The sequence below is a fragment of the Poromitra crassiceps genome (genome assembly GCF_964638095.1).
Source record: "Poromitra crassiceps genome assembly, chromosome: 1".
Taxonomy (NCBI): Eukaryota; Metazoa; Chordata; class Actinopteri; order Beryciformes; family Melamphaidae; genus Poromitra; species Poromitra crassiceps.
Genome location: NC_139623.1, coordinates 40,559,359 through 40,579,017, shown reverse-complemented (window position 1 = coordinate 40,579,017; position 19,659 = coordinate 40,559,359). Strand labels below are relative to the sequence as shown.

The following is a 19,659-nucleotide window of genomic DNA, read 5'->3' as shown; positions in this document are numbered from 1 at the left end:
ATTCAGGCCGGGCATTAGATACCAAGCAGGCCAGGCCGATACGGGCCGACGCGCGTGCCGGCGTCCGAAGGGCGGCGGCGAAAAATTTGGGCCGTTTGACGTTTGAAGCCCAATTTGGGCCGTTTGAAGCCAGATTTGGGCCGTTTGAAGCCCAAATTGGGCCGAGTACAATTTTACAATGAGATGCACCCACTTTAACCCTGAATAAAGTAATAAAACCACTAGTAAACCAGTAGGCGGCGCCTGGCCTGCTGTTCAGTGAGTGGCCTGACTGCGGGCACCAAAAAAAAAAAAAAAAATTGCCCGATTATGTAGTCCGTGCCTGGTTCCTGGACAGTGTGAGCTACAGGGTGAGGCCCTATGAAAGGGCGCCACTTAGATGTTTCAGATGTCAAGAGTATGGTCATGTAGCTGCGGTGTGTAGAGGAGATAAAAGATGTGGTCGGTGTGAGAAGCAGGGGCGGTTCTAGGCCTTTTTTGGGTGGGCTTTAGCCCACCCAAAAATAGTCTCACCCCACCCAAAAAAAAAAAAAAAATCTCCAAATCCATGGTGGTCATTAGTAGCAGTTTCTGTTAAAATGATCTTTATTTATTATTTATTTTTGCTTTAAAACTATTTTTTAATTTTCTGCTTAAAGTTCATGAAAAAAAGTGGCATTCTTGTTTTTTCCCACAATAATTTCATAATACCATTTGTAATGCCACCGTTGTAGTGCTGTTGTTCAAAATTAAAGTACATTTTCTCAGATTTATTGGTGTCTTTCTAGTCACACGATTTAATAGTCAGTGTTTCCCATACACTGATCTATTTGTGGTGGTACACCCTATATAGATTTTGACCCCCACAAATACTGCCACATATTAATTTCAGCTAGTTGACTGCAAACTCCTGCTTTAGTGCTTACAGTATATTATTATCTTGTCGGAATATTATTCCAGCCAATAAGTTAGGAAGTTCCCTTTTGATTTAATTTTACTTTTGTTTTGCCTACAAAGCAAAATGTTACTTTACTTGAAACTCCCCTGAAGTGATTTTGGTATTATGTATGCAAGCATCCAGAGACTTACGCACATCCACTGGTTGGTGCTGAGCTCAACTGTACTAAACAGGAAAATAAACGAAAAAAGGGCTCGCAACACAAGTTTTTGATAGCTCCCGTGGCGGACATTTATTGGGACAAACAGTTTCGGCCCAAACAATATATTATTATGTATGCAAGCATAATTCTACCATATAGTAACCTGTATGCAGAATATATATAGTATATATAGGGAAATAATTATTTTTTCATCGCTGCAAAACCACAGAACGGTAAAGAAGATATTGATGTGTGTAGTTCTTCATAGATCTAGTCTCTTCATTTTGATCTCAAAGTGCGCCAGTTTGATCCATTTTTACTTGAAACTGTACAAAATTTTCTTTTGGGGGGGGCATGCCCCCGGACCCCCCTAGGGGTTCAGTGGTCCATGACCTTTGGGTGGGCTGAGCCCACCCAAAGCTCTGATGCTAAAACCGCCCCTGGTGGGAAGGATGATTGTGATATGAATGAGTGTGAAGAGCAGGTGAAATGCCTGCATTGTGAGGGAAAGCATTATGCTATACAGGATCAACACAGTGCCCAAAAAGAAAGGTGAAAGGAAAAGTGAGTCAGAGAAAAGAAAGGGTTGTCATATGCTGAGGCTGTCAAAAGTGTGGAGAGGAAACGTGAGAGGGTGGAAAGAAACGAGGACAGGGTGGGTGTAGGGTGGGTTAGGGTATAGTGTTCAGGCTAAGATCAGACTAGAGTAGAGTAGGACAGGCCAGACTAGGCTGTAGATTAGCTAGATTCCCTGTGTCCTAGTTAGTTCTGGTTAATGTCTAGAGTAGACAGATTGTCTGATTTTCTCCCCCCTTTTCCTGATAGAGGAGTGTAGTTATAGTATAACTATGGGGTACAAGGAGTGTAGTTATACCAGGCGCGGACTGCATAATCGGGCACGTCGGGCAAATGCCCGGTGGCCTGGCCTGGCCTGGCCTGAAGAAAAAAAAAAAAAAAAATTTTTTTTTTTGGTGCTCGCAGTCAGGCCACTCACTGAACAGCAGGCCAGGCGCCGCCTACTGGTTTACTAGTGGTTTTATTACTTTATTCAGGGTTAAAGTGGGTGCATCTCATTGTAAAATTGGACTCGGCCCAAATTGGGCTTCAAACGGCCCAAATCTGGCTACAAACGACCCAAATTGGGCTTCAAACGGCCCAAATCTGGCTTCAAATGGCCCAAATTGGGCTTCAAACGGCCCAAATTGGGCTTCAAACGGCCCAAATCTTTCGCCGCCGCCCTTCGGACGCCAGCACACGCATTGGCTCGTATCAGCCTGGCCTGCTTGGTATCTAATGCCCGGCCTGAATTACGATCCCAGTCCGCCCCTGAGTTATACTATAACTACGGGAGTGTAGTTATAGTATAACTACACTCCTTGTACCCCGTAGTTATACTATAACTACACTCCTTGTACCCCGTAGTTATACTATAACTACACTCCTTGTACCCCGTAGTTATACTATAACTACACTCCTTGTACCCCGTAGTTATACTATAACTACAATCCTTGTACCCCGTTGTTCTGACCCCTGGTTCAGTTTACTCTACTGGTCCATTACCGCCACCTAGTGGACATTAGGTGTAGTATCTATCTTTCCTTTAGTTTCGGTTTCATTTCAGTTGAATCAAGAGCAGTCCACCATGTGCTTATGAAAACGTGTTCTCCTTTCACTTTAAGCCTTGGAGTTGATATGTCTGTAAGTAAACTGTCAAATGTTAATAGAATGAATGTTTTAATGGTAAAATTGTTCTTTAGAAGGAAAATGTTAGTTTATTTGTCAAATGAATGTAGACTACACATGCTGGTAATTGCTTCACTTGTTAGCTTGCTAGCTACTGTAACTGAGGGGTACTGCAAGGCCTATGCTAAGCTAATAGCTTGCTAATTCATATTCTAATACTTACCTGAGTTACTTACCATCCTGCATATTTGTTTTAAATTGAAATACTTGCCTGCCGTATGCTTACCTGGCATGTTACCTGTGAAGAGAAATAATTGAAATTCATAGTCATTTGATAAGCAATTTATTTCATGTTTATACTTTGTTAATGAATATTTCATAGGCTACATGAAACTATGTACATTCTCACTGATGTTACTGTATGCATATGCACTATGTGTGCAGTGTAGTGATACATGCTTCTTTTGTTGTATTTTTCAGTTTTACAGAAACGACCATCAGTAAAGCCACACGTTTTTGAACAAGACGGTTTTATTGGAGTTTTTGTTCGCTATCTGTCAAGCCTTGCACAGACACGCAATCGTAAGGACAGAATACCCGTAGTTAAACTATAACTACACTCCTTGTACCCCGTAGTTATACTATAACTACACTCCTTGTACCCCGTAGTTATACTATAACTACACTCCTTGTACCCCATAGTTATAACTACACTCCTTGTACCCTGTAGTTATAGTATAACTACACTCCTTGTACCCCGTAGCTATACTATAACTACACTCCTTGTACCCCGTAGTTACACTATAAGTACAGTGTGGTACCCCGTAATTATAAGTACAGAATTGGTCCCCTGCTTTAGAATACAGCACCTAGTGTCCTCTAGAGAGAGAGTGGCGTCAGCGGAGGACCAAAATGCGAGACTCATTAGCCAATGAACAGCCAGGAATGGGTCTCGCGCTACTTTTGCATGTTAAAATAAAGCTGATAATGTACAATTTGATTCAAGGGGGAAAAAACACTTTCAGAGTACAACACAAACTGTCTATTTTGCTGCAACTCGACAGTGCTGCTTAATCCAGAGGACCTTACTTCCTGGAACACTTGAGAGTAAAAAACTGGTCCATTGGGGTGAATGGAGATGTTGGAACTCTTCTATTAGGCTATACGGCTCTGCCCCTACCCAGTACCCACACCGAATTTACGCCAAGTCCCGCCCTTAGGTTTAGGCATGACTGAGGCGTGATGATTGGCTATATTTTGGCATGAGGAGTGATGATCGGGTAGAATATCAGGGTAAGCCAATCGGAGGCGGGAGGGGAAATAACGCAGCCTCTACTAACCCCGCCCCTCCAGTAGTTGCTCACGTATCAAGATGGCGACGTGCGGAAAGATGGGAGGACGCAGGAGAAATATTTCTGCTTTTTCGGTGTTTATTTTGCTCCAGCTGTTCGCCAACGGTTGCCTGTCAGCTTCAATAGTAGACCCGGCGAACGGTATGTTATAATATATCTGTGTGGTTGTCCCTGTTGGTAGCTAGTTGGCTTATTGACCCAATTGGACTGGTGGCTAACGTTAATGTCAGGTAGTTAGCTGGCAAGTTAATGCTATCAGCGACGGTTTTAGTTGGCACTTGGGAAGGAGTCAGGCGGTGAGGGGCGTGATGACAGGGGTGACTGCAGCTCCTGGGAAATTATTCAAACGTATTAAATCGTGTTCAAATTCAAGGCATTTAACGGCGTTGAATACAGTTAAAAGAAACTGAAAATGTCGCGGTTTCTTGGTGTCTTGATTTCTTCCCGTCGAGAAATCAGCATTTTTCCCCACTGCGAATTTGGGTCTTCTATTTAAATCTTCCTAGATTTAAAAATGTCACACGAGTTTATCTTGACCATGCCTTGTGATGATAGGCAGCACAAAGCCGACAGGCATGTAGTCACAATTTATCCAATCAAACCTCAGAATCTGCAATCTCAAAAACCACACTGTGTGTGTGTGTGTGTGTGTGTGTGTGTGTGTGTGTGTGTGTGTGTGTGTGTGTGTGTGTGTGTGTGTGTGTGTGTGTGTGTGAGAAACTGGCTTGGCTAGAATGTGCCCTGCCTGAGGGGATTTCTGGTGGTGAGAGAGTGACTTGGCCCAGATGTCCTTGTCATATATCTGACTGAGCTAGTAATACAGCCCCTGACAGTTCTGTGGCCTCAACTGTCATTTAAAAACCCTTTCAAGTTGACCATTAAACTTACCAGCTCTGTCAAGAACCCAATAATTTCTGTAAAATGTATCTTAGTACTAAACATCGAAGAGCAAGTAGACTTTGACACGGCAGCATTGATTATTGGCTACACAGGCTTAAATCTGCTGCAGTCCAGCTCTATTTATACGAGTGAGTAACTAACTAGACCTATGTTCTCCATTTATTGCCGATGGATATTGGATCTTAAGTTACATTATCCCTGGGGAGATAAGAGGTTGCATTGTTGTTGCTTTTGTTGTTCACTGGGAAAGATAATGCCCCAAGATAATGAAATTGCCTATTTCTTTCTTGATAATGAGAGAGTGTGGCACACCATCGCACTGACCTGCTGAGATAGCAAAACCCATGTATAGACGAATCACAATTTTTGTTCACAATAACTTCTGGGTAGAAAACTCCTCCATCACGTTCATACAATTCAATGGCGTGGAGCAAACGGAGGCAATGAACAACTGACATAAAGAGAAAATGGTTAAGTCTAAAATGCATGTTTGATGGTTTCATATCTCATTAATGCCAACACTTTCACTAATGTTATTTTGGAGACCTAATTTCCCTGTTGCGTCGCGGACTAAAGAAAATGACAGCTTGAGTTTACCCAAAACTAGCTGTTAGTTCAACCGGCGGGCGGCGGTGAGATGTCACTGTTGGTTGGTGGTTTATCAAAGACGCTAACACTACATAAAAATAGCACATCAGAAATGTCAGGTAGGTCGGATCACCATGATTAACTATGGTATATCTTTGAGCATTACAGTTACAGCTGAAAATGACAACATAAATAAACAATAAACAAGTTTGCTGATATCTCTCCAATTCAAATAAATTGCCAGTTCTCTACCCGGAAGTGACTATTGTTGTTTGTGCGACGTTACAATGATCCAGTCTATAGAGTGAGCGTACTGCCAATATGAACTCCAAATATGTCTTCGTCAATACAGAGTTGTATAATCTGATCCATTGCATACAGGGAATAGTATAGACTTGGGCTATTAATTTGGGGTTATTCGACCAAGTTTATTGAGGTATAGGGCTGTCCCGGCGAGTCGACGTCATCGATGACGTAGACTATGTAATTACATCGATGCACGCTACGTGCCTCGACGCGTCACAATCGTCACAAAACAAAAAATATGGCAGCGATGGCTGGAGAAAGTAGTAATTTCTGCACCGCAGCGAACATAACATTACACCATTTAACGGTGTTATTCGGCCGTTTAACGTTAACGTACATATTTCCGTTTGCTTTCATGGCTAACATGTAGAAAATTGATTAAACTAACGTTACAGACCATTGTTAGTCTGTTGCTGCTCACGTTAATTTACTGCGTGCATCATTTAACAGTGCTATTTGGCTGTTTACATTCTTCTGTTTGCGTTCACGGCCATGTAAGATGAGATCAAAACTAACGTTACAGACTAGGGCTGCACGATTAATCGTATTTTTATCATCATCGCGATATGAAAATGCGCGATGAACACATCGCAAAAGTCACGTGTTATCGCAATAATTTTTTTTTTTTTTTTTTTTTTTTAACAGTGCACCTGAACGCAACATGCAAGATACCGGCTGAATAAGTGTCCAAATGTTCATGTCATTCTGGCCAATACTCCACTTCTGTTATAACATTTCAGTCTGGAATATGGAATATCTTTCAATAAGCGTTATGACTAAAAGGCTAAAAGTAATCTCATGTGTAAGAAATTACTGTTCTACATTGAAGTAAAAATGTAAATACCGTAAATTCCGGACTATAAGCCGCGGCTTTTTTCCCGTTTTTTGGCCCCTGCGGCTTATATAACGGTGCGTCTTATCTATGGATTTTTTCAGAAAAAAAAAAAAAAAAAAAAAAAATCTCTCTTTTTTAGCACTCTTTCTAACTATAAATCCACTTCTGTTTTAATTTCCTCTCTTGCCCTCTTTTCACCACACCGCGGACACTGTGTGCACTGTAAAAATAAACAACGGTGGTGTTGTGTTATGTTGTTTTGTTGAAATGTTACGGTAATACGGTAAATGGGAGCTTCCTCAAACAGCCATCTCTTTCCCGACAATCCCCTCTGTGCGTGACCACTTACATATGGTAATTACGGTAAGCAAACGGCCACAAGCCCATCAACTCCCTCCCCCGACTACCAGGAGAAAATCACAAACTTCGGCGAATTCACACAAAGGAAGATCAAGGAATATTCCATCGAACCGGAGCAGATCATAAATATGGATGAAGTGCCTTTGACGTTCGACCTGCCACTCACTCGGACTGTTAACAAGAAGCGCCCTGGAGGATTCTTTCACCAAAAAAAAGCTTTGCTCGTTCTCGACAGCATGAGAACGAGCAGTAGATGATCATGAGGTGGTTTTTCAGACGTGTCGATATAGCAGTTTATCGCAAAAGTGTAATGGAAACACATTTTTCGCATTTGCACGTCATGTGACCCATATTATCCCTTGGAAAAGGAGCGGAAAATAAGTTTGGTAAGTAAGGTTCGATAGCCGTGTCAAAACCTCCGCAGCAAGTGGAAAACTTTGAAGCAACGCTACCTAGCAGAAAGACGAGTGTTGTGCAAAAGCGTAGCCGGGCAAATTAGATAATGTTTAATGGCAGAAATCGGTCCATGGTGACAGCAGGCTGCCTGTGTGCGCGCATTTGGCACAGCGGCGAGATGAGAGGATGAAAAGCACACACTGGTGCGGTGGTGCTGTCTGAAGTGAATACAGTGACTGTGAGTAGGCTAATACATTGCACACGTTTCAGGTGCAATTATAGAACCAAATCAGCCTTTTCCCCCCTCCATCTCTAAATCGGACCAGTTGTAGGCTATTAGGCTACCTTTTTTCCTCTGCCTGTCGCGCTGACTGCATTCACGCAGCCAGCAACATTTTGCGACTCATTTTCTTTTGAATTGATAATCAGGCTCGTTTATATGCATTGTAACTTCATGTTGGGATTTCCATTGACCATTGGTTGGATTTGAGCATGCAGGGGACGGGATATGGGGCAGATCCCCGTGCGTAATCACTGTGGCAGCTGCTGCAACGGGGAATCACTCAAACGCAACTTCAATGGAAACGCCTACAAGTCGCAATTGTACATTGTCGAAGTTGTAGAAATATCGCAATTCTTTTGCGAAAAACTGTAATGGAAACACAGCTATAGATGAAGAGGAGTTCGTTGGTTTTGAGTGACAATGAAGGAGAGGAGAGTGGTTGACGAAGCCACCCTGAACCTGTTCGTTTCCGACACTGAAGATGAGGACTTTGGTGGTTTCAGTATGCAGGAAGAAGAGGAAGACGAGCATTAGTGACTTGACTTCTCTGGTTACAGGTTTGCTGCACATATAGCCTATTGTTGTGTGATTTTGTCTGGGGATTAGTGACCTGACTTTTGTTTTGTTTTGTTGAAATGTTAATAAATGGGAGCTTCCCCAAACAGCCATCGCTTTCCCGACATTCCTCTCTGTGCACGAACCCTTTCATATGGTAATTAAACATCAAAACACCCGCGGCTTATAGACCGGTGCGGCTTATAGAAGAAAAAAATAGTCAATTTTGGTCCCGCGGCTTATACACCGGTGCGTCTTATAGTCCGGAATTTACGGTAATTAACTTGTTGGTTTTGGATTTTTTTTTGCTTCAAGAGTGCATTTTTGTTTGTATGACCCTCAACACAGGCTTTGAGAATCCCATGCCACTTACTGATACGTATGCTTAAATTAACACACTCATATTGCAAAATGAATTTAGGCCCTCACTGTAATACTTCAGAAGTTGAATTTGAAGTTCAGCATTAATAGATTTGTCATTTTTTGTCTTAGATTTACCTTTGTGTGTTATTGCAATATAAAACTACATAATTGAGAATCGATTCTAGATTCTGGAATCGAGAATCGTTGGAATCGAGAATCGATTCTGGAATCGGATCGTGACCCCAGGAATCGGAATCGGATCGGATCGTGGCTTAGCCGGATCGGAGCACCCCTACCCATTAATATTTTTGTTTATAGCATTTATTTATTTATCGCAGGTCATATTGTCATCGCAATATTGAACAGTGTTATCGCACATCGCAGCTTTTCCTCATATCGTGCAGCCCTATTACAGACCATTGTTACAGTCTGTGACTGTTAGTCTGTAAATCGTTTGTATTATTTATTTCCTTACCCCCACACTGATGCAAACATACATTTGGCTGAGTTAGCTGCACATTACTCCAATGATTAAATAAATTTATGTCCTGTAAAAATACTGATCCTCCTCAGTTTAGGGAAAGGGTTCATACATACAGTGATGAATCATGATGATGATCAATTTAATCTATGTGTCAGGTGGTCCAGTATTTTCGTGATGAGAGCAGGCAACTGACAAATAGACAGGCACTATCTATTATAATAATAAGATTAATATTAATAATAATAATAATAATAATTAATATGATCATATCATAATAACAGACATGGAAATTAGACAGACTAATTTTAAATATGTCCCTACAGTATTATATTATTATTTCTCTCTCTCTCTTTTCAGGAAGAAAAGCAGTGTGTAGGAGTTTTTCCCCAAACGAGAATGAGATTGTTAAATAAAATACGGAAATTGAGAAGTTTTTGGTTCTTTATTTGTTTTGGGTAAATTTATTGTTATATAATAAAAAAATGAAATAAAAAATAATAGTTAGATTAATCGACTAATCGAAAAAATAATCGTTAGATTAATTGATAAGAAAATAATCGTTTGGGACAGCCCTAGGTATCAGCATTTTCTCCATCAGGAAGGTCTAACATCCCTAGTGTGAGAACTGAGAAGCAATACTATTGCAATACTTTACCCTTGAATTGGGCCAATAATATCTGATGGCAAAACAGGTCTTACTCAACTTAAGTTCCTCTTGCTAAGCAGTTATTTCCAAATGACCACCCTAAGGCTAGATAATAATGTTACATTTGCTGTCACTTCTAGGCCAAGAAAATAGATCTTGACATGGCTAGACTACCATGCGTATCCTTCATTCATAGTGTCACTTTTGCATCCTGGTGTATTTGGTTACAGAGGAAAGAGTAGGGGGCAGGGCAGGAAACCTAAAACGTTTTTGTGTACAGTGGCTGGTTCATTCTAAAATGGATCATCAATTAACCAGATCAATACATATTAATATTAGCTGGTTACCTGCCAAAGTAAAGTCACTTTTTAGATGGTCTTAACCAGCCACAGCCCAAATAATCACAGGAGTATAATCTGAATCAAACTGAAAGAAATGTAATTAAGTACTGCAAGAGTAGAAGAAAATTCACATTTAGAGCTATTGATGAGATGTGTTTTTCAATAAGCTATGAGCATAACTACTTTTTAAATCGTATGAATGCACTTATATATGTGAATGATAAAAAAGTAGAGTCTGCACAATGGTAGCTGCTCCCAAAGATTTAATTAGAGACCACAAAAAAGTGTGTGACGTTTCGGGGCAAAGCCCTTCCTCATACATGCACTTATATGTGACCCACTCGCCCTTGGTCTTATATGTGACCCACTCGCCCTTGGTCTTATATGTGACCCACTCGCCCTTGGTCTTATATGTGACCCACTCGCCCTTGGTCTTATATGTGACCCACTCGCCCTTGGTCTTATATGTGACCCACTCGCCCTTGGTCTTATATGTGACCCACTCGCTCTTGGTTGGTCTTATATGTGACTCACTCGCCCTTGGTTGGTCTTATATGTGACCCACTCGCTCTTGGTTAGTCTTATATGTGACTCACTCGCTCTTGGTTGGTCTTATATGTGACCCACTCGCTCTTGGTTGGTCTTATATGTGACTCACTCGCTCTTGGTTAGTCTTATATGTGACCCACTCGCTCTTGGTTGGTCTTATATGTGACCCACTCGCTCTTGGTTAGTCTTATATGTGACCCACTCGCTCTTGGTTAGTCTTATATGTGACCCACTCGCTCTTGGTTAGTCTTATATGTGACCCACTCGCTCTTGGTTAGTCTTATATGTGACCCACTCGCTCTTGGTTAGTCTTATATGTGACTCACTCGCTCTTGGTTGGTCTTATATGTGACCCACTCGCTCTTGGTTGGTCTTATATGTGACCCACTCGCTCTTGGTTAGTCTTATATGTGACCCACTCGCTCTTGGTTGGTCTTATATGTGACCCACTCGCTCTTGGTTGGTCTTATATGTGACCCACTCGCTCTTGGTTAGTCTTATATGTGACTCACTCGCTCTTGGTTGGTCTTATATGTGACCCACTCGCTCTTGGTTGGTCTTATATGTGACCCACTCGCTCTTGGTTAGTCTTATATGTGACCCACTCGCTCTTGGTTGGTCTTATATGTGACCCACTCGCTCTTGGTTGGTCTTATATGTGACCCACTCGCTCTTGGTTGGTCTTATATGTGACCCACTCGCTCTTGGTTAGTCTTATATGTGACCCACTCGCTCTTGGTTGGTCTTATATGTGACTCACTCGCTCTTGGTTGGTCTTATATATGTGACCCACTCGCTCTTGGTTAGTCTTATATGTGACCCACTCGCTCTTGGTTGGTCTTATATGTGACCCACTCGCTCTTGGTTGGTCTTATATGTGACACACTCGCTCTTGGTTGGTCTTATATGTGACACACTCGCTCTTGGTTGGTCTTATGTGACCCACTCGCCCTTGGTTGGTCTTATATGTAGGGATGCACCGATCGATCGGCACGTGACCGGAAATGGCCGATTTCCACGTGATCTGCCTCGACCGGTGATCTGCGCCGGTCACTCTAAATTGCCGATTTTCACGTGACGTGCGCGCACCCGAAAGCAGCGAGACTGAGACGGATGAGTTGCAGCCAAAACAAAAGCAGCCACTACACACATGCCACAGATATCTTTGTCGGTGCGGAAATGTTTCACCGTCAGTGAAGACGATACAAAGCTTGCAGTTTGTCACACATGCAAGTCGAAAATAAACCGCGGAGGGGCAGGGTAGGTTGGAGTCCACTCCAGTCTGAGCTGCTCGCTTCACCTCACCGCAGTCACCGGCCCCTCTTCCCCGACCAGCTGCACTCCACATCACTGCTGCTGCTGCTATCTGTCAGTCGCGTTGTAACGTGGATACAGGAGATGACTATTTGTTTCGTATTGCGAATAGAACGACGAACATAATAATAAAACGCATCGGACCAGTGTGCAAGGTTTTCTGTGCGAGATGATTTTTTTTTTCGAATGGCGGATTAAAAAAAACAGACTTCATTTCCTCATCTACGCAATGCAGCCAAATCCACAACTGTAGAGTGGGCATGGCTTCGAAGGTCTCTGGGCTCCAGACCTATAGGCTATAAACTCCTTGTCCAGGGATAACATTTTGACGTTTATTTATTTGATTTTATTAGTTTATTTGGCAGGGACATATACAAAAAAACATTAAACACCATAGGGGAAGATATGCTTTGTAACAGATTTAGTGAGATCGTCCTACCTCATGCAAATGCTAAGAAATGTGACATGAATGTTAATTTTCTATTAAAGCAAAGTAAACAAAAAAAAATTACATCAAAAAATAACCCGTCAATTATTGTTCTTAGAAAGAAAATCGGTATCGGCAAGTCAGACTATTCAAAAATCGGAAATCGGAAGCGGCCAAGAAAATGGCAATCGGTGCATCTCTACTTATATGTGACCCACTCGCCCTTGCTCTTATATGCTGAATTTCATGGCAGTCATGCAGCAAACCTGTAAGCGGTGCTGCCACAAAGCTCTCCTGTGTTGACTGATTCTCTATGCTGGCTATGGCTCGTTTGTATGAATAGTCCCTTTCTTCTCTTGGGGACGTCATACTCAGGCCTTCAAGTCCCCAGACGTTCTCCTCCCATCTTTTCCTAAGCAACGCCCTCTAGTCCCGCAGGAGGGAAATCATGTTGATGCTTGTGTTGGTTAAATGGTGTCATTGATTCAGCGAGACTGGCCAAAAGCATGAGACGGACTTGAGATCGAATCCAGAATTCATTTGGCCATGTATATATATAATGTATATATATATTTGCTATATTCCCATAGATGCGTGAAGAGTTTTGACTTTTTGGAATATATGTATTTGCAGCGTTCATACTGTAACTGGGAATACAGGTCTGTTTATCATGAACAGTCATAAACAAAGCTTTTACAGCCTAAAATAATTGTACACCTGGAGCCGAGTGCACCAGCTGGGCATACACCTAGGTGTAACGCTACGTCCGACGTAGAACTCAAAGTTACGACTAACTTAATTTTATGACTAGTGCACCATGTAGTCTTAAGTCCTGTATGCGCTGCGCCTGGGTGTAACTTTTACGTCTGGTATGGAGCAGGCGTAAAAGTTACACCCAAGGCGTACTCACAGACCGCTGTCTCATCTTGATCTGCGCTGTCGGGACTGACAGCTCTGCTGTCAGTGCCGTTCAGTCCTGTGATGCGGGGGAATCTTCTCCAAAAATATCGATCGATACTGTATGTGCTGTAAATGGACGTTTTGGGCACAGGACCTCCGCTCGTCGGCGGGTTTTTAAAAGCTGATGCGCCGCAAGATCTTTCCATTTCTTCCTGACTTCGTCAACTGCCCGCAGTGCGCAGTCTGCCATCGCATTCAGTACTGATTGCACTTGTGATCAAATTCCATGCATCTTGTTTCTGTTTGTTTTTGTTGGTGCTGTTAAACTTTGCTGTGAGAACGTTTCTATGCTTTGAATACAACTCTAATAAGTTTGAGCAGAGTTGGAGCTGTCTGTCAGCTGTCTCGAGCTCATCTGAGAGAAGTGTGTTGCTTGTAGGGATGCAGCGGTTTCCGGTTTGAAGGTATACCTCGGTTTCAAAAAGTCACGGTATCAAAACCACTAAGTTTTGCCATCATACCTTCCCCACGGTATCACCTGTTTCCCCCTGAGAGAGAAAGTGCCCAGACAGAGTGCAGTTACGCGGCCCCTCCCCCCAGCTGCCCAGTCTCAGCAATCAGTGTAGCTGTGATCGTCAAGAAGTCATCAAGTCAATCGTTTACTCCCGTGCGTAGCCTATTGTAATTCAACGTGATAATGGCTGCTGAAGGAGAATCCCCAGAACGTTCCCCCGGGCGGTGGGCCGCGGCCCCGTCGAAAAAGACAAACTCCGCGGTGTGTGGGAATATTTCGGTAAAAGCAGGGACGGCCAGGGAGGATTAGAGGGGGAAATACCTCAAACATGAATCAGCACATCTGCAGGAACAACACCCGTCCTTCCTTATTTGCCAAATTCAAGGTACGTTAAACGTCTTGCGTCATCATACATCGTGTCGGACATAAACCATTTCCACCGGCAGGAGGATGAACGTAAAATAAACACTGTCATAGGCTAACGTTATCGATAACATAACATGGCTAATTAGCACTCAGCTGTCTTTGCTCTAACTAACGATAACGTTACTTGACTGAGCGAACGTCTTATGCCGGCGTATTGCACTGAAGAGAAGTAACAACAGTCATTAAATAAGAGGCAGAGGTGTGTGTGTGTGTGTGTGTGTGTGTGTGTGTGTGTGTGTGTGTGTGTGTGTGTGTGTGTGTGTGTGTGTGACGCACAGAGAGGCAGAAGTGTGTGTGTGTTTACATTATGTCTGCTTGGATCCATTATAAGCTAGCAATGTGCTACGCTATTTCTCCTGTGCTTACAGCACATGCATCCAGTGTCTGCACTGCTACTTTCTTCCAAAATATCTGGATCTCTAATATTTGCCCTACAGTACTTTTGGATACAAATAAAAGATAAAAGTGTGTGTGTGTGTGTGTGTGTGTGTGTGTGTGTGTGTGTGTGTGTGTGTGTGTGTGTGTGTGTGTGTGTGTGTGTGTGTGTGTGTGTGTGTGTGGTGTGTGTGTGTGTGTGTGTGTGTGTGTGTGTGTGTGTGTGTGCACATTAACATTGAAACATTTATGTCCAGTGTCCAATCCGATTTGACAAAAGATAAGCATGTGTGTTTTAGTTTTACATACGTTAATTAGATTAAATAAATAGTTCAATAACAAACAAAAAAATGTAGGCTATTTTTTTGTTGCCAGATTTCACAATAACACATAAAGGTCCGCGATACCGTGATACCGTGAAACCGTGGTATTTTTGTCCAAGGTTATCATACCGTCAAAAACTCATACCGCTGCATCTCTAGTTGCTTGGCAACAAGCATGTATTCATGTGAACGCGCACGTCCGCAGCCTAAAGACCGGGCGCAGCTACGACCATGGTAAGTCAGGCTTGGTGCACTCGGTGTAAATTTAAATCACAACGTCGGGCGTAGCTAAGACCGGCGTAACAGTTAAGACCTACTTTTTTACGCCCAGCTGGTGCACTCGGCTCCTTGTGTCTAGCATCTAGCATCTATTCAAAAGGGTCAACAAATGTCTTCAATAATCAATTAATTAAAATATAATCACATTTTAATAGGATGGCATTCTTCTTTCACCGTACTATAATGCAGTGTGCCATAAATTTGTAAACAACTTGTTGGTTCTTTAAATAGGCAAGTTAAGAGCATTGTACATACTACACAGTACACAGTACACAGTGTACACACACACACACACACACACACACCTGGAGCTGCAGACGCCAGCAGTACTCAGACCCGGAAACAACGTAACGAAGATAAAAGGGGGATCGTGTGTGTGTGTGTGTGTGTGTGTGTGTGTGTCTGTCTGTCTGTCTGTCTGTCTGTCTGTCTGTCTGTCTGTGTGTCTGTCTGCACACTCACTCACACTGAGTAAACTGTATTGTTGAATGTAAAAAAAGCACTTCATGTATATATATATATATATATATATATATTTTTTGTCATTTGTGTCATAACGAATAATATTTACATGTCTGATGTCAATACAGTTCAAAAGAAAAGAATTGAGAGCGAGTTCTGCCTGAGATTGTGTCCTTTACAAAAATGGCCTTTTCTCCTGTTTCTCTTCTCAGAGAGACCTTTTTGGTGAAAACAGGGTGTATATAAATGGCTATAAGTAGAGTACAGAACATGCTAAAAGCTCACTTTTTTTTCTCCTGGTGAATCCAGAGACGTACATCTTCATTTTGAGGTATTGCAAATCACTTTGGTGCTAATAGATAATTTACTGTGGGTCTTGAAAGATGACCAACAATTATGAAAATCTTTGGCCTGAGCTAAATATTGGCAGTCCTAAACTGGCCATGAATGAGTTAACGTGCAAAACAGCAAAAATCGCCTACCTCCATGCTAACTAAAGCATTCATCCTCAGACGTCACATCAGCACTTCTTAATTCTTTTGAATGGCAATTTGAACAGTCAGTGATTGCACCCAACATCTGCAGTTTGTTAGCATTCAGCTAACAGTTGTTAGCTGCAGTTGTTAGCCTGCTTTGCTCGGCGCTGAGCTACTACGTCATATCCAAGTTGATTTAATTGGTTGAAGTAGCCCTCCCAGATGGTGATAGACAAATGCTTCATCCAATCACCTGCCAACTACGTAAATTCCGGACTATAAGCCGCGGCTTTTTTCCCGTTTTTTGGGCTTTTTTGGCCCCTGCGGCTTATATAACGGTGCGGCTTATCTATGGATTTTTTCAAAAAAAAAAAAAAAAAAAAACTGAATTCTCTCTTCTTTAGCACTCTTTCTAACTATAAATCCACTTTTTTAATTTCCTCTCTTGCCCTCTTTTCACCACACTGTATGACACTGTGTGCACTGTAAAAAAGAAACACAGGTGGTGTTGTGTTATGTTGTTTTGTTGAAATGTTAATAAATGGGAGCTTCCTCAAACAGCCATCTCTTTCCCGACAATCCCCTCTGTGCATGAACCCTTACATATGGTAATTAAACATTAAAACACAATAAATAAAAAAAATACCATTAAAACACCCGCGGCTTATAGTCCGGTGCGGCTTATATATGTAAAAAACAGTCAACTTTGCAGGTGCGGCTTATACTCCGGTGCGGCTTATAGTGCGGAATTTACGGTAGTTCTTTTTAACGTGACATTGGCTCTGTTCAGGGCGTTCCCAGATGGATGTGCTTTGTGAAAACAAAACCATCCATCTGGCAGCGTCAGGTTACAGCTACTACTCCTCAATTGAAAATTAAATCTTTTTTTATATTATGCAACCATTTGAACTTCATATAGCCTAACTAATGTTTCAAGTGATTTGTCATTATTAACCTAATGTATGACTGTGTGCTGTGTTGTATGTTTTTTGTTTTCTGACAACAGGGAAGCCTGAGGATGTAGCAGACCAGCCTCAAGGCATTGCCTTAACTCCAAACCCAACAGTGGGCCAAAGTCATCAAATGACACCGGCAGAAGAGAAAGCAGGGACGAAGGCCCCAGAAATCAACATAACACCCCGGAAGACAAGTGAGGTGACAGAGCAGCCTGCGCAGACTCTTGCAGCTTCACCGGTTCCCAAGACTCCTGCAACACCTGTTCAAAATGACTCCAAAGATAGCTTAATGGAGGCAGCTAAAGTCGATGCTACAGCACCTTTAGTGACAAAAGCTCCTGAAGACAAGGATGACAAACACACAGCAGTCGTCTTTGCAAATTCTGACGATAATCAGCCCGGAGCTGGAGAAACTGCTGGCAACCAGGATCCAGCAAAAAGTGAGAAAACACAAGACCCGGATCAAAAAAATCTAAATGATAATCCGGTTGCTACAGAAGCTCCCGCCCCCAGCGGCAAAGCCCCCAAGCCGACCGAACCTGCCCAGCCAGAGGCAACAGAGCCTCTGACCGATTCCAAACCCACCAGTCTGCAGAACCCGTGGACGACGCAGGACGGCGATTCGGACCTGCTGCGGAATACCGACGACCTGGAGCCTCACCTCAGCCTGGGGGACGACTACACCGATGAAGAAGACGAGGAGGACGACCATTACGACGATCCGGAGTTGGAGATGAATCCGCTCAGCCACAACGAGCAGAGCAAAGAGCTGGCTGCCATTAGCCAGCAGCAGCCCGACAGGATGCTGGTGACGCAGTACAAGGCCAACGACGGCTACAACACGGACGATGAGGACTCGCACTTCTTCTTTCATCTGGTCATCGTGGCTTTCCTGGTGGCCATCGTCTACATCACCTACCACAACAAGAGGAAGGTGAGTGTGGATATGGAGACGGCTGTGCAGAAGCCAGAGATGTCCTGAGGAATAATATTACCTGGGGTGGTGGGGGGGCATCCAGTGATCTGCCATGTCTGTAAAGTCAAAATTCTAGCAGCTATCAATTGTTTTATTTAGTGGAGACTAGGGGTGCCAATTTTCCGCAAATTCCTGAATCGATCATTGGTAACGGACGTTAACGATCAATCAATTGATTAATTAATAAAAACAAAATCCAAACAATTCCAAATCCGTTCCTTCCTCAATAAAACCTCCATTTATACAGCAGCAACATACTGTATATTTCTCACATCCTTGCTCATAGCCTATGCTATGAAACATGTAAAAACACAGAGGCATAACTCACTCACCGCAGATTGTCCACTCTTTCCGCTCGCCGTGCGTCGCAGCTCTTAAACGCTGATGCCGAGTTGCTCCAGTCCAGGTGAGACTAGGATCCAGGCAACCCACAACAACACACAAACATTGCCCAAGTGATTGTTGTTGTAGGTGTACACGAATCACAGACAGGCATCATGGTTGTCCTCGTCATGCTGCACCTGCATACGGCAGTATCCTCTCCCCTCCCATCAAAACGTTACCAACTTCCCACACAACGCCTCTCTTCACTCGCTTCATATAGAGTACCGCAGGGATGACTTATTTTTGTAGTCGGAACGCGGAAGTCCTGGACCTCCGGGTTCTTCACTGTTTCTGCCTATGGGATTTTTGAATGGGTTTTTGGCGCGATGCTTCAAATAACGTCTGTGGGCAACGCAAGCTGGTTCAAATGCGAACCTGTGTTCAGCGAGATAATCTTCACACATGAGGACCACTTTCATGAGTTTTGAAGCGTAGATGCGAGCCCTAGAAGTAAAAAGCTCATGCTAAGCTATTCCAGAACTACACACAGTGTCGCATAGGCTTTCACGTCACGTCACCACAGCCATATTCAACCTGTAGTGTTGTTGATGTGTGCGCTGCTGTGCACTGATTACCCCGGACTGAACCAGGTGAGGGAAAGAGAATTTCCGTGTTCGTCCTTTGAAGTGATGACGTTATTGACGTATAATATCCCCGTCGACTCAACAGTGTATTCTCATTTAGCCGTTTGCTAGCTAGCGGCCCTTTTAACAGCACGTAAAAGCTTCAAAACTCATAAAAGTGGTCCCCATTTGTGAAGATTATCCTGCTGAACACTGGTTCGTGTTTGAATAAGTTTGCGTTAACCAGAGGTGTAGTGCTATCTGGAGAAGTGGGAAACGCACCTTCTGTTTATGGGGAACACCCGCAAACAACTCCCCCCCCCCGCATGCACACACACACACACACTGACACAGACGACTTACCTTATTGTGTCCTAAACACTGCAGAAGTAGCCCATGATATTTCCAGCTCTGAAACTAAAAAAGACGTACATGGGCACAGCAGAGCAGAGTCAGTTATCAACACAAACAGCTAAACAATCTCTCAACAAGTCTCAAGCATCACACAAGTTGCACAAGGCATTGATCATCATTTGGCACGGCGGCCAGCATTTTAAGTAGGCT

General features: G+C 42.9%; 1 protein-coding gene across 2 annotated transcripts in view; it reads left to right on the top strand.

Moving 5' to 3' along the window:
- The first annotated feature begins 2,709 nt into the window (after window positions 1–2,709).
- cUnh5orf15 (chromosome Un C5orf15 homolog) overlaps window positions 2,710–19,659 on the top strand; it is a 26,112-nt gene continuing 9,162 nt past the window's right edge. The window contains exons 1-2 of one of the 2 annotated variants that reach the window (XM_083640695.1): window positions 2,710–2,777; window positions 17,223–18,106. In XM_083640695.1, coding sequence (XP_083496821.1) covers window positions 17,300–18,106 — 807 coding nt within the window. In that variant the 5' untranslated portion in view covers window positions 2,710–2,777; window positions 17,223–17,299. Of the gene's footprint in view, window positions 2,778–4,129; window positions 4,256–17,222; window positions 18,107–19,659 lie in introns of those variants that run through there. The other variant, XM_083640694.1, reaches the window with a different exon arrangement.